A 23,080-nucleotide genomic window follows, 5' to 3' on the forward strand; every position below is an offset into this window, starting at 1 on the left:
AAGGTCTCGACTTCCATGTTTGGACTGTTTCCACCATAACACTCTGTTGGGTGACAGCAGAATTAATCTTCCTCCTTGCGACACCACTATAGTTGTACACGCCTCCGGCACTTAATATCATAGTTGGCAAATGTGGGTTTAACGGTTCTACCTTTAAATTAGACCACTAACTTCTTCAGAATACAGACTGTGTCTGATTTCAGTGCATCTCGATCGGGTAAAGTGCTTTGGCATTAATAGGTGCTCAAATGAAGGTTTATTCAGGAAGGAAAGATCTACAACTGAAGCTAAATAAACGCAAAGTAAAGCACGGAACCCAGTACGTATACGGATATCCGCCCTCTCCAACCGAAGGAAGCCACAAAAAAAGAAACTAATAAAGCGGAAGCAAGGAACGAAGGATGGGAGAAACGGAGGGCATCTCTTCCCTCCCTTCCCCCCGTCACGACGGTTTCCCTGAAACCTTCCACAAGGGATTCAGGCGCGGCGGGTGACATCACTGGGCCCCGCGGCGACCACCGCAGAGGCCACCGGGCGCGCTTACTTTCCCGCCTCATAGAGATCCGTAGACCGGGGTAGGGCAGCGCGAGGGGCGGGGCTTACGTCACGACCGGTTCAGAACGCGCCACTGCTGGAAAGGGAAAGGCGAGCGCGGAGGGGCGGAGCCAAGAAAGCGCGCGTTCTGGGAGGGGGAGGAGCCGGGTTAAGGAGCGCCGCGTCACGTCCGGCAGACTCAGAGCCCGTGCGGAGGCGGTGCGGGGTGCTTCGGCTCTCGGCGGCTCGGGACTCAGTTCGTTCTGCGAGGCTGCGGCGGAGCCTCTATATAGAAGGCGCGGGAGGTTGGCAGCTTCGGTTGAAGCCCATCGAGCGGCGACAGCAGCTGGGAGTCATGAGCGACAGCGGCGAGCAGAACTACGGCGAGCGGGTACGTCGAGGTGGTGCAGGGGGCGGCTGTGTGGGCCCAGCTTCTGCATCTCTTTCCAGGCCTGTCGGCCTCGGCCCGGGAGAAAGGGGCCATTTAGGCTCCGAAATCTGAGGCCGCGAAGGATGGGAGTCGGGTTAGAGAGCCCTTAAGGATAATGTATTCAGTCGTGAAGAAGGCCACTGGCGGGTTTATGTGACTTCGTAGCCGAGTCGGCGGTTTTTTCCGTTATGGGGGGGAGGGAAGGATTAAAAATGGCCGCTGCGTCCCCTCGGCGTTGGGGGTGGGGAGCGGCGTCTTATTTCGCCGTTGCTCTCCTGTGAAGCCTCCCGCAGCCATCTTGGGCTGGCGGGCTGGGCGCGCTGCCAGGGGCACAAAATGGCGGAGGAGCCGCGCGTCTGCGCCGGCCGCCCTCCGAGGTTCCGCGCTGCACGGGGGTGGACGGACAAAGGCGGCGTCGTTTAGGGGCTTCCGGCCACTACTTAGGTTAAGGAAGGATGGTTTTATGGGCACCGAAAGGTGGGTGTTCGTGGGGCCTGTTTTAGGATGGGGAAACTGACGTGAGATAGACGGAGTCCTGGGCCCGTTAGTTTGAGGGGATTGCGCGCGGGCTTTGTGTTCGACCTAAACCTAGTGCTTTTTTCCGATACCGAGAGGGCTTTCAAACCAAAAATCGTAATCAGAGTATCCAAATAGACTAGACCACGAGATTTCTGGGATTGTCTTGTTTTGTGGAGTAGATATTTCTCCACGGGATCGTGTAGGAGAAATTGGCGGGCAAGAATTCATGGCGCCGTTATTTCCTTTGTTTTGAGGCATTCTATGACCCACAACCTCTGTTGTACAGTTTTTTGGTCTCTCCCAGAGATGGGGTTAGGGGAGGGCTGATGAGATTGCAGGAACAGGAGAGTTTCTGATTTAAATAGCGTGGTGTAAAGTTTGGTTGCCAGGCTGTGAGTCCTAATGAAGATGGAAAAATACAAGGCTTGCCAGAAACCTGCGTACTTGGAGGTTAAGGAGAATTTGTTAGAAAGGTAATAGAAAGCACCATAGAACTTGATTTTTTAACTTGATAGGAGAAAGGGTGTTTCTGCAGTTGGTTACATGTTAAATTTTCCGTTTCTGGTAGAGCTACCTTAATATGTTAGTAGTAATTGTCAGATAAAGCTTTTCAAAGCTATTCAAATACCTTATAGGAAACTCATACAAAACTTTTTGGGTGGTTCATTAGGACGATATTTTTAGAAAGAAGCTTCCTATCAGTTTCTGGTATGTTGGTGAACTTACTGTGTAACTTCGGAGCGAAATCCGACTCATTTGGTTTGGACTACTCGGGCATCGTTTTTATACATTCAAATGAATATTGGCTTATTTTTTTTTTTTCCTCTAAGACGATTGATTCCAGTGTCACTAGTGTGTGCGATTATTTTTGAATTCTTGGGGTAAGAAAGTTTGGGTTAAGGCTCACAAGTTGTTAAAGCTTTAGCTTCTCGTTTCTGCCAGTTGAGTGTACGGTGTAACTACTCCGTGTTTGGTTTGGAAAGCAAATGATTTTAAGTCTTCAGTTGTTAAAACAATTATTGGGTACTTTTGTACTGTTGAGGGATTACAGAATGACTGGTTTCTGAGTAGAGGAGCTTTCAGTTGCATATACCTGAGTGAACTTACTTGTGATGGTGTGCTTGTGAAGATAAAAAAAAAATGCCTAAAGAAAAATGTTAGTATAGTTTTACATAAAGGAGGAAACATTTATAGGAAGTAGGCCCTGTTTTGAGACAGTTCGAGACGTCATCCCATTAATTAGAAATTTTTGAATTGGTTGTATTTCTTTTCCACTAGTAGAATATACATCCTAGTGTTTTTCATTATTCTTTTACATAGAATACTCAGCAAATTATGGGAGAGGAAGTTACAAAATAAAGCTACATGTAGAAATTGGGTTATTTTTCTTATGTAAGAGTCTTGACTTCCTGGAAGAGATTTCTAAACTTTGAAGTGGAGGTTTTGTTTGGCATTTCTTCTGTATGTTGATTGCTTTCCAGTTAGTGCTTTGGAACTTGAAGTAGTTAGAATAGACCTAAATCAAACACGTTTGGAATCCCAAAAATGCCTGGCAAAACCATAAAGCTCAATGAATTGTTTAAATGTAATGCTATAAAAAGGGCTAGGTAGAACAGTTGGATCTGATTGGCTAAAAACTTCCTTTTGAAAGTGCCCGAAAGCTCTGAAAAAGTTGCATTCAGGATAATCTTGAACGTTCTCGTCCTCGGTATGACTGACTTCTTTGGAGCCTGAAAAATTACTTTAATTCCACTCTAGGCTCTCAAACATTCAGAACTGTTAATATAAATCAGTAATACAAGTTTAATCAGTGACTATTATCACTAGTACAAATCTCTTCAGTTCAGCTGCAATCTCCCCCCTCGTTTGTCTAAACCTCTGATCCAGACACTCCCATACACTTCCCCCCAACTAACTAGAACTGTTTTTTTCCCCACTCTCATAGAAGTTCCTTTTCTGATCAGACTGGTGGTGTGTGTGCGATAATCCTCAGTTTGGTCTCTCACATTTACTTATTGGGTGAATATACTGACCCTTAGAGCTGTGGTTCAATGTATCCCCTCGTCTCGTTTTAAACGCGTAGCTAGGGTGCATTCTTTAATTTTTGTGGTTCATGTCACACTTAGTTTTGGTGGACTCTACTTTTTACCTTTATCTGAGGTTTTTCCTAAGTTGATTTAAGTTAAAATCTATGTAATTAGAGTTGACTTTCCTGATCTGGGCAAACCTATGCAAAAGTTAAATATTTTTTGTCTAAATTCGAGTCTTTTCCAGTAATTTCCAAAACTTGCCTGCAAACGTTTTTTTGCAAAGAGGTTGACTAGCACCTTTGCAAAAAGAGGCACTCTTTGCAGTTATGTCACAATCTGGAAGAATAAGGACATGATAAAAGGGTCGGTAGCAAGTTTAGAGATGTAATATTGACGGGTAGTAAATGTTTAAGGCCCAATAATGTTCATGGTGTTTAGGGTATGTGAGGTTTGTATCTTTGGTCTTGGCCCTGGTTTAATGCTGTATCCTGCTAATGGTTTCTTGAACTTCTACAAATGAGTCTTTATCTAGAAAATCCAGAAACTAAGGAAACACTGTTGTATAGCTAGATGGTTTTAATTTCTATCAAACTATCAAGATTACGATAGCAATCAGTTTAAGAAAGTATTCTGATAGAATATTGGCTATTTTTTGTAGAAGTAATGTGTTTGCAAGATAGATATATTATCTTTAGTCTTATTCTCTATAGATATGAATAGCATCTGGATGCCATCCCATCAAATTGCCTTTCAGATTTCTGCAGTTTTCTCCTCTTCTGCTTAATCTTGGGTTGTCTTTCTGTGTTCTTTGTAGCCCCTAACTCTGTAAATACTAATTTTCAAAACTGAAACATCTGCAGCTATGTCTTCTAAAGAATTGTAGCCATCACAATAAATTCCTTTAATAAAGGATTGAATTAATGTCGAGTGGGAGGAAATAGTTTGCATTGTTTTGTTTCACTGTGAGTCTGGTTAGGTATGAGTCTCTTGAAGAACCAGGTTGAAGAATATTTTTCTTGATTTTAACTAAGAATGCTTTAATATTGTGGACATTGGAACTAGAAGGTGACATTTTCAAACTGAAATTACAAGGTAAGTACTGCAAGTTTTGTCAAAAGACTGAAGAAGAATTCAGATGGTGAGAGATGTATTAAGTGGAATTCACCTTGTACACCTTTTTCCCCTCATCTCCAATAAAACGCAAAACCTGTGATAAATATTAATACTACTCATAGTTGTTTACATTTTGCCCAAGAAAAGGACAAAGCTACAATTGTGTACATCTTCTGAGCCTTAGCACTGTCTTGTTATGTTGATCAGTTTTTACATTTAATTGTATACATTTTCTTGCTAGGTACAGTGATTGGATGGTGATAGATATTTAAGAATTTTAAGTGTTTTACCCAGTTTAGTTTTTTGGGGAGTAGGTCACATAGAATTAGATATTGTTCTCTCTTGTTTTTAAGCTTCAAGCCCCCAAAAAAGTGCATCACTGTAGCAAATTAGTCTTCAGATTCCCAAAAATCTTTGCTTTGAATTGGGTTTTGGAGGTTATTTTCAGCTTGTTAGTTTTATTAACATAGATGGTCGAATATGACAGCATGGATGAGGCCCCCTTTTTTGCATTGATTTTTGTGCTTAGATTAAATGGTAGCTATCTGAAAAAGTAAAAAGCATACTTAAAACTTGGTTTTGTTGGGAAGTACTGAATGTTTTATGAATGTTAAATACAGAGTCTGTTTTTGCAAGGGATCTCTCAAAAGCATGGGCTTTCGACTGATTTATGCATGTCAGATGATGGTTTTTCTCAGGGACTATTCTCAGTCTTTGAGGATTTTTCTGTCCACTCAACCTTTTGGTAGAGTTTGGCTGCAGAAAAAAAATAGAATAGTCCTTATATCAATAGGAGCATTGACCTTTATAACAGGGTAAGCAAGTTTTTCTTTGTCCCCTCACAATTTTTAAAATAGTACCCTGTCAATCAACTTAAATTTGCACGTGTTCTTAATGATACACAAATTCCCGTTGTAATCCCTAGAATCATTTTGACAAAAATTATGTTGCTGGGACAAGTTTCTGTTTATTTATAAGTAAGATCTCTTAACGAAATGTGTATAACAACATTGGCCAGATAGTTGGTCTTCTGGTTTTATAAAGTGGCCACTTGACTTTAGTAGATGAGTTGAAATAAAGCTAATACTTAAATTATCTAATACATTTTTGTTGTTTGAGTATGAAAAAAGGAAGAAGGTTGGGAAGAGGTAATGAAATAACAGCAGGAAAGGGTCCATATTGAAAAGTTACGCTATCTGGAGCTTTGGCCTCCATTCCAGTATCTTCTGCATCTAAGCCCTGTATTTGTACATGATCTTTAGGAGGCCCTAAGAGGAAACCTGCTTGGGCATTCTGATTCCACGATTACATTTGTGCTGCCAGCAAACATTTCCCATTACATTTTAGTGATGGATATTGAAAGAAAACCAATTACTGTGAGTCCCTTAAATAAAAGGCCATTTGACTTTTTTCCTGGATCAAGTAAACAATAATTGACTTTGAAAAACTAGACAGAAAATTGTTTACTTTCTTAGAAAAGACATCACTATACTTCCCATGATAGCCATGGTCGTCTTTATGCCCAGATAGGGATAAAGACTTAACCTTTTTTATTTTTTTGAAACTTTAATTTTTTTTCCAGAAAGAAAATAAAGCTGAGAGAGGAAATTATTGACAGTGAAATGAAAGATCATAAGGTGAAATGCAGGATAACCAGGAAAACTAGGATGTTTTATGAGGGCAATATTTATTTTGTTTAGGGTGTTCAACAGACACTATTATACATTACTGATCTGTTAAATGACAAGTCTTTTTAATAAATTCAGGAGGTGAGCTATAATTTTCTGCTAGTATTGCCACCTTTAAAAGTAGGATTTCTCCTTTGAACTGCAGAAGATTTCAATACTTTGTTCATTGAGGGGAAAACATTTACAAAAAAAATTCTTTGAAAACACACTGTTGGATTCAAATTTGTTCTGCTTTCCTTCGTAGCTACTTGCATATAGCAGTTGGTTGACTTGATTTTGTCTTTTTGTGGTTTTAGTTCTAAATTTAGTAGTGGGACCATTCATATTTTAAAATCTCACTAGAGCAGCTTTCTAGGGGTGGGTTGAACACTATAGTCCAACACTATAGTCAGATTCCCTGACGTTGTCTTCCTACACAGCTGTTTAAATATGCAGTACAAAAATGTGTGACATTAAGTACATTTCTAGAATTTACCTAGACAAGTCACAATTTGTAAACCTCTTCAACCCTGAGCCTTGTCATCATTGTACAAATGAATTGTCCGTGCTTTCCTTTCTTGCACTTTTGTATTAATGTGTCACTTTTTGACTAGAGATGTGCTTTTGACACTTAACATTTTCTGTTGATGAATACAATAAGTAAGAAGTGTGAAATGTAATTAGAGTTTTTAAAATGTTAGATGAACAGTAAATGTTCAGTCGCGCACTTCACATTCAACTTAAGCATGATAAATCTATTTGGAGTAGACAAGTGAGAATGATTAAATATATATTTTAGAACCAATCGGAAACTAGTGTCAGTTTTTTGAGCTGCATATTCTAGTTTTTTTTTAAATCCAAAACAACAAAAGGGATTTTTTTTTTTCTAGTTTCAGTTTTGGCACTGGATTTTATCCTGGAGTTTTAAAATATTCTTCATCCTGTTCTTTTTCTATTAAGGTTAATGTTGAAGAAGGAAAATGCGGAAGTCGTCATTTGACAAGTTTTATAAATGAGTATTTGAAGCTCAGGAATAAGTGAAGCTGAAATTTGAAAAAGTAAAAGAAAGAATGCATGCTAATTATCAGACCAGAAGTCCCACTTGTAGAATATTGAGCAATTTGTGTGAAGTGGGGAAGATGAAAGAAGTCAGAATTTGAAACGGAAGAATGAAGAAAAGAAATAAAAATGAAGTTAAGATAAGAAGTAATCTGGAATCAGAAAGCACTACGCTAAGTAATTACTAGTCTGTTTATGTGTCCCTGTATATTTTGCTAAACATGCATGCATTATTTGTTTAATAGAAGAACATATATACAGGGTAAAGAAGTGCCTTCCAGGGGAAACGTTTAAATTAGGTAATTCTAATTTTAACTTTTTAGTCAAATGATTGAAATGCAATTTAAAAAAATAACCCTTTGTAGTCAAATGCCAGGCAGGAATGAGCTTTCCAGCATGGGTAACAGTTGGCTTCATGTTGTCCCCTCTAGATTTTTTTGTCTAGCTCTGCGGGTCCTGGGACGAGACTGAGTGCCTCCAGAGTTGGAACTGGTGGTCTGTGCCACTCCTCTGGACTGTCAAAATGCAGTGACCCCGAGCAATGTATTGTAGAATGTTTTCTAAGTTTGTCAGAGTTTTCCCAAAGAATGTCACTGGGATGGTTATAGAACCAAACCCCCAAATCCAAGCAAAGCATTGAACAGGATAGTTCCTTTTGGCGTTTATGAAAACATTTTCTTTCCGGATGGCAATAGTGGAACACTAGGACCACTTAGGCCCTAACTTTAAGATGCATGTATGCTGAATTCATAAGGATGATTCTTAATTTTTTTCTGTTTAATGCCTATTCTACCTGAATGATTGGGGTTACTGCTAAAAATTAGTGGCTTCCCTTAGAATAAGGTGGGTCGCACAAGTGAACAAAATATCTGATTCCAAGTGATAATAGTAGCGAGTGCTTAATTCAAAAGTCAGCTGTATTTCCTTTTCTTGTTTTGTGCTGTTAACACTTCGCTGTTATAACAATGTGAGAGGTATAGATTATGAAGTAGTTTTATTCTGGTTACCCACTCCCACCACTTACTGGGAAAATAAGCCCAAAAGTTGTCATTTCCTCTTCTGTGTGTTTTGTTTTGTTTTAGCTGAATAGAAGAGTCAGATGATTGGTGTGATGTTGTTACTTTCAGTTGAGACAAGTACGTGTGTCAAAACAATAACCAGAAAGAAGTAGCTGTCTTTACCCTATTGGAAAAGCCAAGGGTCTCACTTTTTCCTGAAATGAAGAGAACCTAACAAAATCTTTTTCTGAGAGTTGTGAGATCTTACAACTTTTAGAAAAAGTGGTTTAAATGAGATTTCTAGAAGGATTCATTTTCTGAGGTTTTAGGGCCCACTGTCAGTGTGAGGCTTGTGCTTTTTAATATTACTTACATTTGTATCTTGCAAGCAGGAGAAAATTATTCCCATTTATAGGAGACAGTTTCCAGCATTTGTTTTGCCCCACTTATCGCTTTGTAAAATTTCTTGCTATGTATGACTAATAATAACATGGAAATAATAGTTAATTTTGCCTTCTGAATTATTTATAGATTAGGCAGAAAGCTGAGGTAAAAATTATGTTAATAGTTGATATATTTGTGTTTAAACCCATGAATTCTTTAACAAAAGACCTGAAAGGTGTTTGGGGCCCAAAACAGAAAAAGACCTGTTAACCCTGTAGGGGGAAGAAAGGAGTTTGAAATTTGATTATATGGCCCAGACTAGATAGATGTGAGGCAAAAATAAACATTGATGCTAGTGGACCATCTCATCCATTCAGGGTGTTTTTTCCACTTGGCCAAAACATCTCAGTGCCTCCTCCCACACCTGGCATTGGAGAGGTAAGGGGAGATAGGCCTCTTGTCCTGGGGCATGCAGTAAGACTCAGGCTACAGGAGGGCCCACTAATGCCAGGGGAAGGTGGGGCAGAGAGGACAGGAAGAGGTTCCAGGAAGATGCCTTTGCCAAGAAAAATCAGATAGGTGGGGAGCATAAAACTTCTGAAATTGACCAAATCAGTGAGACTTAACTGGCATCGCAAGCATGTATGATGCTTTTAATAAATGTAGTCGCCCAACTCCAGATCTACTAAAATAAGCTCTAGTATAGTGACCTGTATTTTTAAAACGCTACGTAGGTTTTCTGCATACCTCTGTTTAAGAGCCACTGCTCTAAATCTGATTTAGTGCATCCAGTTTTTAAAATAATAGAGGAGAAACCTGGCAAGTAGATGGTAATTCCCATTTCTGTCATCTCTTTCTAAAAAGTTTTTCTGAGGTAGTACCATTCTTAGAATAGGAATGTGCAGATTAAGGTATTTTATTGGCAGGCTGAGTTTTGTTTTTTTCTGTTGTGTTTCTTGTAGGTTGTATATTAGTATATGAGTAAGAGCCATTCTGTAAGAACTTTAATTCCTTGAGCAATTTTCAGGGAATTTTTGGCTTTATTTTATTCATGGTAACTTTAAGTTTATGATCCTTTTCCTTGAGGTTTTCATTCCAGAGTAGTGCTTCTTTTGATAGGGTTTTGATGTGTTGGCACAGTTTTGTCAAACCTGCAAGTGGACTTTGAATTTTCCTTGTTTGTAGGGGCTTTTTCCTTTTATTACAGATTTGCCTGTGGGTTAAGGTTTAAAGTTAATCTTATGCTTTTAGGTTTGGCTAATAATCTTAGATCTCATTTCTTCTAGACAGGTTAAATTTCTTTGCTTCTATTTCCAGAGCACTTAAGGTCCAACATACCTGCAAAAGGGTTTAACTTCTTTAAGAATATCCCTGACAAGAAAGGTAGGAGGTGGAGGCATTGTTTAAGTGCTAGACTGTCAGCATTGAAGGGAAAAAATCTTTGCATTCTGGTGTTTCCCCTATTCCTGGTCTTTTATTCCTCATGAAATATATCTTCATACAGCTAGTTAGTTTTACAGGCTGACTGAGAAGTCTTATGATAATTTCACAGATATTGTATCTTTGATGCTTGTTCTGCTAGAATTTCATGGGAAAACCTCATTGAGGCCTATGTCCTAGGCTAGAAGTACTCTCTCTTACCTCTTAGTGGGTAGACTGCTAAAGCATCTTAATTTGGAATAAGGCTTTTCTGTTTAATGAAGCAGGTGGCTTAAAAGGGGATCTTTGTTGACTTTTTTTAATACTCAGATCCCTAGGCTGACTGATTTCTGTTAACTACAATTACTTTATTGGTAATCTTTTAACTTGTATTGTGAGGAACTCATATTCTGCTCTCCCTTTGAGAGCAAATTGTTTTCTTTGGTTCCTATTAAAGGTTACCATCATTCCATCAAGTAATGTTCTTAGCATTATTGTGATAAAGGCATTTGTAACTTTGGAGTCCCTATTTCTATTTTGTTCTCTAGATTAGCTTTTGCCTGTGGTAAAGATGACAGAAACTACACCCCCATTTTTTAGAACAACTTCTTTGTCCTGAGAGAGAAGGGAGGTGAACTGTGCTTTTAAATGTCTCAGTGTTTAGAATATTTGTCACAGAAAGCCAAGGGATTGTTAATTGGGGTCTTCAAAGCCATAGTATATCTTTTAACCAGTCTTTGGTTAAAAGTAGATATTCTTACGATAATAAAGAGTACCATCTTTTTCTTTGAATCTCTTTACACTCATTCATGAGGGGAATGAGAGGAGGGTGTCACATTTCATGTTACTTCACACCATATCTTCTAATGACTTCGAAATCTTATTGGAACTTTCTAGAGTTGTTTTGGGCCTAGAGACCCCAACTCATTTTATCAGCTGAGTTACTCATTTTTTCCCTGAGCATCATAGAAGGATCTTCCAAATTTTATCTACTATGCTGTAAATCACAGAACATAATCTAAAATGTTTCAGGCTGTAATTTAAAATAATTTTCTGTTTTCTGTCCTTTCAAGGATAGCCTCACTATTCTGAAGGTCTACCACAGAGGGAGGTCTCTAGTGGTAGGTTTTATCCAGCAGCTTCAACATTGATTCTTACCCTTAGAGGGAACTTGTAATGTTGGTTCTTTTTGAGTCAGGCCATTTCTGTTCTGTCTTGGGTGGAAGGACTCACTGGACCTTATGCCTTTTAATTTGCCTAAGGTAGTTAACCTGAAATAAAGTTTGTTTTGCTTGCTAATAATACGTTAGCTATCAGACTGAATGGATTCTCTTCCCTTCCCCCCCCCACCCCCCCTTGCCTTCCTCTCTGCTTTTTCCTCTCTCCCCACTGTTTCTGTTTTGGTGCCTTGGCAGAACGTTTCCCTTGTTCCATTACTTACTACATGTGTGTGCCTTTGGTTTATCAAGGATCTAGTTGTCCTGTATATTCATTCCCTTGTTAGTTTCTTTAGAGGTCTTCCTTTTTGTGCTACTTGCCTACTAGCTTGTCCCGGCTTTGATTGGGAAAGCTATGGGTATATACTATATACCTAGACTTGTTTTTGCATACAATTCCTGAACTACCTCCCTCTTGAGTCTAGATTAGGAGCCCCTGATTTAATCTGTTCTGGTTTTAATATGTCCTTTACATACTTTTTCTAGCTTGCCTTATTTCCCGTTTCCTATCAGTTTGCGCTGACTCATCTCCATGTAGCTGAGAAAGCTGTAGATCTCTGGTACTCTCTCTACTCTTACCTCTGCACAGTTCACTGCCTTTGTGCTCTACCTCCATCTGGTTGCTTTGAGAATTTCACAGGTCTCCCCCCATGGTTAGATGGAAACACAGGGTCTTAGAGGGTTTAGTGTCTTTCAAGCTGGTCCTTGCTTTCCACTGGGTATCTACCTTTCTCTGGGACATTAAACAGATCATCCTTGTATCTTTTCCCATTCAACAATAAATATGACTGGGAAAGTTGAGGTCTTGTGGAAAAAAGCATTTTTGAAGTAAGTTTTATGTATTTCATAGGATTTTGTTTATTGATGGCAACTTGATTGAAATAGGTGTAAAGTGCAGGTGTCATAGTTAATAAGGTTCTTTTTGACCCTAGTCTTTATGGAGTAACTTTCCCTAAACACAATCCTTGGACAGTTCCCTTAACTGCTTGGCTTTGGCACCCCTTTCTGAAGAGAGTGGGGTCAGTTAACTCTTAAGCCTGCACCAAAAATGGTGGCAGTTCAAGTTAATTGACTTGTGTCAGTTGGAGCAATGTAACTAGTATACCAGGTATATTCAGTTCTGCCCTTACCTGTTTTCTTATCTTGGAAAGGGATTGCTTTCCCTCACCATTTACCTCACAGCAGCTTATTTGTTTTTAAAGTTGCCCAGAAAGTATACAAATTAAACTTTTGACATCTACGTGTAGGAATCCCGTTCTGCTTCCAGAAGTGGAAGTGCTCATGGATCTGGGAAATCTGCAAGGCATACCCCTGCAAGGTCTCGCTCCAAGGAAGATTCCAGGCGTTCCAGATCAAAGTCCAGGTCCAGATCTGAATCTAGGTAAGAAAGACTGTCTTGGGATTTTCTTCTGTTACTCTTAGCTTTGAAATTGGTGTGTGCTTTGTAAACTAGGAAGACAGAGAGGATTAGATCATTTGTTGGCCTATTTAATATTGGTCCTAGAAATTAACTTAATCATAAGTTCTGGGAGACGGAAGACTTAAGTGGTTAAGAGCCTGGGCTTTTTGAGTTAGGGTTCAAATCTTATCTCTGTTTTTTTCTGGCTTGGGCAGATTACGTAACCTTTTTCCACCTTAGCTTTCTTATCTATAAAAGGAGAGTTAGTAGTAGTACCAGTTCTTCAGAATTGTGAGGATTCACTGTGAGTTTAAGTAAACTGCTTATTAGTATGGGAAATGTACTGCAGAATATTGGCTTTCAGTAATTGAAATTCTTGGTCAGAAGGTATAGTCTAGTATTTTATACATGTATGTATAAAACAAAAATAATATCTTACGACAATGCACTTTTTTTTTTTAATGTTGGTTAAGAGTGGGCTCTATGTCATGGTTAAGTCCAGGACAGCCCCAGTTTATGCCTGTTGTCAGGCATAATTAACAGCACCCCTTTTCTCTGTTACAACGACTTCTCCCTGGTTTAGATGACAATTCATATGAGCACTCTAGTTAAGAGCAACTGGTTGATTTTTTTTACAACATTGCTGGAGAAAACTACTGTGACGGTGCTTTTATCTTCCGTGAATGGTGGGCGTAATGAAAGAAGCAGAAAAATAGAGAGTGGTATTCTGAGGGGGAAAGGCAGGCATAAATCAAGCTAGCATGAAATGCATGTTTTATGATTTTCGCAAGATTGCGTGTGTTAATCTTAATCTCTGACTTTTCTTAACTACTTTAAGAAATGTTGGAAGAGGTAGTAGAGGTTTTGGAACTCTTCCTAGCAGAGTTGAAATGACTAGATACAGAAGAACGGTATTGATCCCACTTAATTGGTACCATGTTAGTAAATGCCTGGATTGTGTTCCATCTTTTGGAGTTAAGTATACAATAGAGTATTAAAAGAATTGAAAGCCATGTCTTATTGTTGGTTGTTGAGTTATAACCTTGAAGCCTTTGTTTTGCAGGTCTAGATCCAGAAGAAGTTCTCGGAGGCATTACACAAGGTCACGATCTCGATCCCGCTCTCATAGACGATCCCGTAGCAGATCCTACAGTCGAGATTATCGAAGACGGCATAGCCACAGTCATTCTCCCATGTCTACTCGAAGGCGTCATGTCGGGAATCGGGTAAGATGAAAGAAATCCTATGTTTTTGAAGCATTGAACTATCTAAAGCCACTTTAAAATACATTCCTCTCCTTTTAAGATTTGCTCTGAGCGAACATCTGTTGCCAGTCGTCATCGTCGTCTTCTCCCTGAAGCCCCCCAGTAGTACATAGTTGTATATCTCAGTTGTAGGTCTTTCTAGTTCTTCTGTGTGGGATGCCACCTCAGCATGGCTTCATGAGTGATGCTAGGTCCATGCCCAGGATCTGAACTGGCAAACCCTGGGCCACTGAAGCAGAGTATGTGAACTTAACCACTTAGCCATGGGGCCAGCCTCCTTTCCTCTCTTTGTTGTTTTCTTGAAGTTAAAACTTTTTGTTAGACAGTGGAGTGTTAGCAGTGAATACATGAGTTGCCATTATTCTCTTTTTCAGAGGTATCTCTTGTGTAATGGTCTACATTTGGGCTATAATATTCAAGCAGAATACTGTTACATTGGTGTAACTTAGCCCATTAAATAAAAAATCATTGTGCATAACTGTTATTACGTTAGTACCTTAGATAGTATAACATGTTATATATATATTTCATGCTGTTACTCAAGTTTTCTGTTTGTCTTAACATACTTTTTACAGAATGTTCTCCTGACTTTCCCATTTTAATTGTAAGCAAGTTTCTGTTAGGTATTAAGGCTTTTTTTATTTTCCATGAGAGGTTCCCAATGATAGGGCATTTAGTTTGTTTATGTTGTGATTTCGTTATATAATCCAAGTGGTTTTGTTGTGAGTGTGTTTATTTTTGAAAGTAGCATGGAATTTGTAGTAAATCAATATGTGAAGTAAATGAAACTTTTAGGTAAATTCATTTTGACAACTGGAATGTCAGCAATGTGTGGGTTCATTATTTTTCTTTATTGTTAAAATTGCAAGCTGCTTAATACATGTTAAAATGGTTTGGTATACATCTTCTTTAGCTTCATTTATGTGTATATCTCAAAACTTAATGTATAATATTTCTATAAAAATAGAATCAAGGGGCCAACCCTGTGGCATAGTGGTTAAGTTTGGCATGCTCTGCTTCAGTGGCCCGGGTTCCGGGTTCTGATCCTGGGTGGGACCTACACCATTCGTCAGCCATGCTCTGGCAGCAATCCACATATAAAGTGGAGGAAGATTGTCACAGTTGTTAGCTCAGGGCTAATCTTCCTCAGCAAAAACAAAAGAAAAATAGAATCAAGCTGAACGTGATGCCCTTCTGTATGTTTGGCAATTCACATCATTCATTGTAAGGGTAGAATTCAGTATTTTAATAGTTTACCTTTTTTTCCCTCTGGCTTACAGACATGATGCTATTCTGATTATCTTGATGCATGCTTATTGTGAATGTGTGGACATTACTCAGATTCCCGAAAAGTGAATTCCTTGGGCAAGTTGCCCTCCAGTCTCCCCCACAAAAAAAGCCTTTTCAAGAGTTTGTGCCCCTATCACGCCTGCCTCCCAACCCCCGATAATTCTAAGGTTGATATTATTCCTTTTGCAGACTCAACTGCTCGCTCTTAAACGTTCTTATAGCACTTGTTGTAATGTGATAATTTTAAAGTGTTTAGTCTATTAATTACTTTTATTAGTGATACTTTTGGCTAGTTTGTTTATGGGTTTTTTTTTTTAACTTTGATTTATGACAATTTTTTTTTTAAGGGTTACAATCCATTTTCCTGTTTCTAGGCAAATCCTGATCCCAACTGTTGTCTTGGAGTATTTGGATTGAGCTTGTACACTACAGAAAGAGATCTAAGAGAAGTGTTCTCTAAATATGGCCCGATTGCTGATGTGTCTATTGTATATGACCAGCAGTCTAGACGTTCAAGAGGATTTGCCTTTGTATATTTTGAAAATGTAGATGATGCCAAGGAAGTAAGTAAAAGTCTACCTGTACCTTTGTAGAAGACCAGTTCTGCTGAACTCCAAGTACTTGGATAAGGACAGTTTTTGCTTTCATATTGTAAATGGGATGTGTGAAAGTAGCTTGAGTTAAAGGAAATGTATTCTTCTGGGAACAGATATTGAAGTCAGTATTACTTTGAACTACTTTCTCAACCTTTTGTTATGGAATATTTTCAATATATACAGAGTAAAAGAGAGAAGTAAGACTTGGGGCAAGTGGTTCTGTCACCCCTCTTCGGTACTGACCAACTTGTGGCCTGCCCCACAGGCCATCTCACCCGACACATTTTCAAGTAAATCCAAACATAGCACTTTATACCTGAGTGTTTCTAGATGTGACATATATCTAGATGTAGAAAATCTAAAATACATGAATATTAATACTCTTAAGATAATCACTGGTTACATTAAGCTATTTTCTAGAATGTAAAAAGTGATGAAGTTGCGACTCTGGAAGAAGGAGCTGGTTTTTGAGTATATATTGACAAAGTGATTTCATATTTAGATGTTAATTTGACTTTAGGCAGAAATTAGGAAGTAAAGATTTTTAATATGTAGACTGAAAGTTCAGAGTGTGAATCTGGGCCACATTTAAGAAATTTGGGCTTTAGATGCATAAGGATGAAGTTGAGGTCATCTTCAAGGGAAGTAAAAGCTTGGGAAACACTGACAAACCATCTGAGGTCAATGTTGGTTAGGAAATGAGTTCAATTCCTTCAATATTGATAAAAATTATATAGTTCTTTATGAAAATTAGACTAATTTTTGAATTAGTACACTTAGAAACTACTGTTAAAATAGAGTAACCTGATCTATTAAAGGAGGAATTGAAAGCTGAATGCAAGTAATTATAGTGGGTGACTTTATTATGGAATTTAAGAGATTTGAAGGGATGCTTTAAAATATCATTGTTTCATTTTAGTAATAATTGATGCCAAAAGACATAAATAGGATTTGCCCAAGGTTACGAACAGTATAGGCCTGATTTCCCTGATTTTTTTGCTGCAGGACCACAGTTAACTTTCTGGAAAATAGCATATTTTGTATCTGAATTAGTAGTGCCAGAAACTGTCTTCTGAGGCTTAAACAGTCAAACTAGAAAATAGCATAATTGGGATTAGATATTTAAATTTTACTTAGATGTTGGGGGTTTCTTTAAATAGACAACAAACTGCTAAGTCTTTGGAATGGGTTATTTTTGTTGTTTGGTTTTTGCTTTTAAGAGAACACTGTTTCACTTAGTGTATATTCTAGATGAAAGGACTATGTGTAATTAAGTTTCTTCATCCCACCTTTTTGTTTCTGTAGCAGGGATCCATAAACTTTACTGTAAAGAATTAGGCAGTAAATATTTTGGGCTTTGTGAGCCATAGGATCTCAGTCACAACTTATCAACTCTGACATTGCAATGCAAAAGCAGTGATAAACTCTGTAAATTAGTGAGTAGTGCTGTGTCCCAATAAAACATGTATGGTCACTGAAGATTTGAATTTCATGTAATTGTTATCTTAGGAATTTTTTTCCAACCATTTAAATTCTTAGCTCATGCGCCATAGTTTGTCAGCTGTGCACTGCTTTAGAACCAGAAGCACTGTCAAATTTGTAGTTACGTATGATAATTAAGTATCTCATGAGTTAAATTGGTACTGTGGCTTTTTAGGTAAACTTTTCTGAGTTTTTATGGCTAGCTTTTACAAATAAATATTTAATAGGAGGAACTGCCTATTAAAAAGTTGTAGGCCATAACGTTCTGGCCAACATTAAAAGAATTTAATGCACCTAACTGCAACATCCAGTCAGACTGTATTTGTAGCTATTGGATAGTTTGTGGCATTGTCCAGGTTGCATATAACAATTCACATATCTTTTGAAGGCAAAAGAGCGTGCCAATGGAATGGAGCTTGATGGACGTAGGATCAGAGTTGATTTCTCTATAACAAAAAGACCACATACCCCTACACCAGGAATTTACATGGGGAGACCTACCTAGTAAGTTTATTTTCAAGGTAAAAAATTGACAGTTCAGTTTGTTCACTTCCCCCAAGAAATACATGTACTGGGGCAAATCTTTGGCATTTCATCTAATCCTGCCACAGTATAAATCAATTTTCCTTTTTTTTTTTTTTTAACTGGGCTAAAACTATATTCAATGGAAACATTCTATTTGTGCCAAAAATTTTGATTGACACCATTAAATTGGTTACATTCCACTTTATCATAAAGAAATGCCATATGTTTGGCTTTGCTGGATAATTAAATGTTCCTGATTAGACCATTTTTCCCGTGATGGAAACTTAAGCATTATAGGTAAAATCAGGTTTATATAAATCAGACTCAAGTGCATTTTCTAGTTTTTATTTCCTTAAGCAGAGTGGAAAACACCAACTCTTCAGTTTTTGTACTGTATTCTGATAGGATACTTCTCTCCTTTGTGTTTTTCACAAGTGTGTATATTATTGACCAAAAGCTCTAAATTGGATTAATTTTTAAATTTAAATGTCGTTTTCTTAGATAGGGCAGAGAATTGTAATGATCCCTATAGTCTCTTTAATGGGCTGAACATTTTCCCACTTCTAAAAACAACATTCTTCATGTATGATTTTATTTTCCTTTTCTCTAGAGGGAACACGTGTGATTAGCAAATTGACTGGCTTTTAGTTGAAAGCAAGTTAAAAGATTTTTAATATATATTTATGTACATTGTTACCAAGGGAAGAGAAAGGGCAGTATTTATCCAGTATCAGTGAGAATTCAAATGAGAATAATACTCATTTTCCAGTATCAGAAAAGGCCTGCCTATGAATTAATAATTAGTTGTTAATAGATCTCTCCATTTTTGCCCAGAAGAAGAAAATAAAGAGGTTACACTTGAAGCAGTTGTCTAGTCATTTTCATAGAGCATGGCTGTGTGGGTTATATATTACCCCTAAGACCCAAGTGAGCCATGCTACATAGCATTCCTTTGCTGCTGCTGACAGTAAAAGTCATGTCTAGGAAGATAGGAAAAACCACTCGGTATTTTCTAAAGATGTATTATTATTATTATTCATAGTGGCAGCTCACGCCGTCGGGATTACTACGACAGAGGATATGATCGAGGCTATGATGATCGGGACTATTATAGCAGATCATACAGGTAAGTTAATCATAGTAAGAAATCCAGAGCTAGAGTTCAAACCAGATTTTAAGGTTGTGTCTTTTTAATTTAACTTAATATGTATATTTCTTTTTTAAACATCAAGCGTAAACCAGTAGAAATCCCTCTTTTCAAGCATGACAATGGAAATAAAATCATAGTCCTATTTCAGTTTTTTCCCCTTTTTGTTCGCTTTATTTTCAAAGCAAGTTTCATAAGCTGTATTTTGAAAGTCATTGATTTATAAAGCGATTTTTTGGTATCTAATGTATCATGTACTGGAGGAGAGGGGAAACTGGTTCTTGGAAGAGTCCACAGAAGTAATTATTTAAGGACAATAGTATAACAATGCTAAGAGTTTTATTACCAAAAAATTGATCGCATTTTTAGGGGTTTGGTAGGGAAGGTCCCATGATACTTAAAAAATAATAGATTTCTTTGAGAATACTTTGAAAGATAAAAATGAAGTAAAAGTCTCTCTTATTTTAGCAGCAAGTAATTTTTTTTTCTCTCCCCAAATCCCCCCAGTGCATAGTTGTGCATTTTAGTTGTGGGTCCTTCTAGCTGTGGCATGTGGGACGCTGCCTCAACATGGGCTAATGAGTGGTGCCATGTCTGCACCCAGGATCCAAACCCTGGGCCGCTGAAGCAGAGCGCAGGAATTTAATCACTCGGCCACAGGGCTGGCCCCCCAGGCAGCAAGTAATTTAGGCCCTGTCTTGCTTGTTAAAACATAATTTGTCTCATAATAAGTATTGAACACAGCAGTTACCCTTGATACCTTATTTTGGAGTGTTGAGGTTTGGATGTCCTTTTGCACACTATTGTGTAATGTTTTAAGAAGTTGTAGAAGTTGACAGTTTCATGGTCAACGTAACACTTTCTCTGGAAGTGAATCCTCAAGGGTCCTCCTGACTTTCTTGTTCAACATTTTGTCACTGACAAAGTTTTTTTCCCAAATCATTTTTGTGTTAACCGCCACTTGAGGGATTTGTGGAGGCTGAGAAGAACAAAGTCTTAGGTTTGATTTTTATTTTAATTCACTTGAGCATTTTCTTAGAAGTGTTCTCTCTTCTTAACGATACTCATTTTAGTCATAGAGAGCTCTGTGCCAGTTTGTGCAAAGGGTGGCACAGTTAGCTCTTTATCACTTAACTTACAAGAAACCTGCTTTGACTTCTGCTCTGGGAGTTGTGATTTTACTGCCTGAATCGTATATTTTTAAAGCTTACAAAAATGAATGTATGTTGCCTTTCTGCCTTCACAGAGGAGGTGGTGGGGGAGGAGGAGGATGGAGAGCTGCTCAAGACAGAGATCAAATTTACAGGTATGCCAGGAGAGTATTTAAAATACTGCTATAATAGAATGGCTCACAATAAAAACACTTAGTTACTAGTATTTTGGTACTTAAATTATAAGTGGCATTGCACAAAATTAGATTGCATGAAATTGGTAAAAATACCGTTAACTGAAGCCAAATGACAGTGTACATGGCTTTTTTTGTGTGTACAGAAACTAATTGGGCTTGTACTAGGTAATTAGTTATACCATTTTGTACTTTAGTGAAAATTGATGGGAACCTGTATTTTTAAGTCTTTATTCTTGATAGCTATCTTCTTGTACTCTTAAATTTTCTTTGTTAGCTTTTTATAAGCCTCTCAGATTAAGCAAGTGAATGTTCAAGTCAGTCTTTAACACAAAACTAAACTACTTTTAGCACTAGTGAAATCCATTTTCTCTGCTTGGTGTGTGGTTGGACTTAGTGATAAAAGAATTCTTTTTTCCTTCTCTAACATTGTACTTAATGTTAGAATATAAAATGGATTAGCAAATTATCGATGGATCAAATATAGCAAGGAGTGTTCAACCTCTGGTAGTTTATTTGGTACTGGTAATAATACCTGATACTGTGCTTCATTCTCACGACTTAAAACAGACCTTGAAATCCCATGACTAATGCAAATTTGAAGGTCAATGAGGGTCTTCTGGTTTTAGAAACTGATAAAGGGATCATGTATAACCTTTTATGTATTTGGGCTAATTGTGATCTGTGAAGTCGTAGACTGTCTTGCCTTTTGTTTACAGAAGGCGGTCACCTTCTCCTTACTATAGTCGTGGAGGATACAGATCACGTTCCAGATCTCGATCATACTCGCCTCGTAAGTTTTTGTCTTGATGTGATTTTGTTTATATATTTTAACAGTGTGGATTGCCACTGGGTTGATTCAGCTAGCTAATTTATCTCTATTATTACCCACCCACACACAATTTTTATGTGTAGGGTTCAAGAAAGTGTATGAAAACAACTCTTGGAATCTTACCTTTGTTGCTAATTAAAATAGTAAGTGTGTAGTATATTTTGTCACTATTGTCCTTGGAATTTTTGTACAGCTTGGAGAGATTTGAGTGACTAAAAACCATAACTCTTGGATTATTATACTTTCCAGCTCTTTCTCTTGTTTATTAACACTGGTCTCTCATTTCTAGTGGGACCCTTATGTTAAGGTCTTCCTGTATTTTCAAAGGAGAGAATCTGATAGATAGGAATTCCCTAATGGCAGAGCAGTCTAAAATTCTCAACCTTAGTATGTGCTTGATAATCATTTCTCTCAGTAGTGAAGCATATTTTTTTTTTCCTTCCCAGGTCGCTATTAAAGCATGAAGTGGAAGACTTTCTGAAACTTGCCCTAGAGTTGGGATATTGTTTGTGGACAATATTTTTTATTGTCTCCTGTTTAAAAAGTGAACAGTGCCTAGTGAAGTTAGGTGACTTTTACACCTTTTATGATGACTACTTTTGGTGGAGTTGAAATGCTGTTTTCATTCTGCATTTGTGTAGTTCGGTGCTTTGTTCAAAGTTAAGTGTTTTCAGAAAAGTATGTTTTGCATGTATTTTTTTACAGTCTAAATTTTGACTGCTGAGAAGTTTCTATTGTACAAAACTTCATTTAAAAGGTTTTTCTACTGAATCCAGGGTATTCTGAAGATCGAAGCCTGTGTGTAAAATGCTACCAAATGGCAAAAAGCAACAATAAAGTTTGATTTTTACTTTTCTTTCTAACATATCAGTGCTTAGCAGAACTGTTCAGATTAGGTTGTCGGTAGTAAATTTCAAGACAAAAATGCCCATTTTCCTCCAGTCCATAAAACATAACATATTTAATATACCTGCAACTAAGTGTTAAAAATTATGCTTTGTAACTCTGTACTGCTAGTATTAGAACTAAAGATCTTTCAATACAGCAAATGCTTAATGCTTATATAAATGTGGATTTGTCAGCCTTATGTAATCTGTATTATATATCACAAGGAATAAGAAAAAGAGTTACACAATGTATGCCTTCAAAAGGCTATTTCTTAAAGCTGTTACAAAGGGGGTAATGGTATTTCAACTAGTTATCAGCAAGTGACAATACATTCCACCACAAATGTACTCTTGTTCTTCTAGCTCTTAGACTCTATGAAAAAACTGGGTGCTTCAGAGTTCGGGAAAAGAAAAGGGAACACTACACCTGTGTTGTGGATGAACCGAAGACTTTGCCTGTTCATTTTTTAAATATTATTTTCAGGTCCTTTGCTTACCAAAGGAGACCCAATTTCACTCAAATGTTTTGAGAACTGTTTAAATAAACGCAAATGAAAAGAGTAAAAAGGCTGGTACATCTCAGTTCACAAAGAAGATTTTGTTTGTTGTAACATTGTTACTTATTAGAGTTCTTTTTTAGTTTTTAGTCCTTCATGCAGTATCCCTTGGACTGAGATGTATTCTTTGCTGTTTTTTTTAATGGATAAATTGTATATTCCTAGAAAATAACGTTGAGTGACTAACTCTAGGTATCAGATCATCTCCACTTGAGGATGGTGTTATATTAAATAACTAGTCTCCGTATTTGCTGTGAGGGTGCCTGAAATGCATGTTCTCAGTGTTGTATCTTCTGAAGTTAGGTTGTTTTCATGGCCAATTCTAAGGAAAATGCTATAGGCAGGTAATTTAATTTTGTTAGCCTGCTTTTAATACTACTTAGGT

At 37.7% G+C, this 23,080-nt stretch overlaps 1 protein-coding gene across 7 annotated transcripts; it reads left to right on the forward strand.

The window, feature by feature from the left end:
* Positions 1-359: 359 nt before the first annotated feature.
* TRA2B (transformer 2 beta homolog) lies at positions 360-22,705 on the forward strand. 7 transcript variants are annotated; one of them, XM_014846130.3, is made up of 10 exons: positions 360-925; positions 7,254-7,529; positions 12,618-12,751; positions 13,833-13,995; positions 15,699-15,887; positions 17,791-17,906; positions 18,970-19,053; positions 20,321-20,380; positions 21,139-21,212; positions 21,698-22,705. In XM_014846130.3, the coding sequence occupies exons 4-10, from the start codon at positions 13,963-13,965 to the stop codon at positions 21,706-21,708; spliced, it is 567 nt and encodes a 188-aa protein (XP_014701616.1). In that variant the 5' UTR covers positions 360-925; positions 7,254-7,529; positions 12,618-12,751; positions 13,833-13,962; the 3' UTR covers positions 21,709-22,705. The 7 variants fall into 7 exon arrangements, with proteins under 7 accessions (XP_014701616.1, XP_014701614.1, XP_014701618.1 ...); XM_070509271.1 differs by having other exon boundaries at positions 730-925; positions 7,254-7,651; XM_070509272.1 differs by lacking the exon at positions 360-925 and adding an exon at positions 1,277-1,441.
* The last annotated feature ends 375 nt before the right edge of the window (positions 22,706-23,080 follow it).

The sequence above is a fragment of the Equus asinus genome, chromosome 5, assembly GCF_041296235.1.
Source record: "Equus asinus isolate D_3611 breed Donkey chromosome 5, EquAss-T2T_v2, whole genome shotgun sequence".
Classification (NCBI taxonomy): Eukaryota; Metazoa; Chordata; class Mammalia; order Perissodactyla; family Equidae; genus Equus; species Equus asinus.

Bases quoted from the DNA above. Each gene is read 5' to 3' on its own strand.
- TRA2B (XM_014846128.3), top strand. From the start codon at position 890: ATGAGCGACAGCGGCGAGCAGAACTACGGCGAGCGG. The intron at 13,996-15,698 runs GTAAGATGAAAG...TCCTGTTTCTAG, and splicing joins GGCGTCATGTCGGGAATCGG to GCAAATCCTGATCCCAACTG. The intron at 19,054-20,320 runs GTAAGTTAATCA...CTGCCTTCACAG, and splicing joins TATTATAGCAGATCATACAG to AGGAGGTGGTGGGGGAGGAG.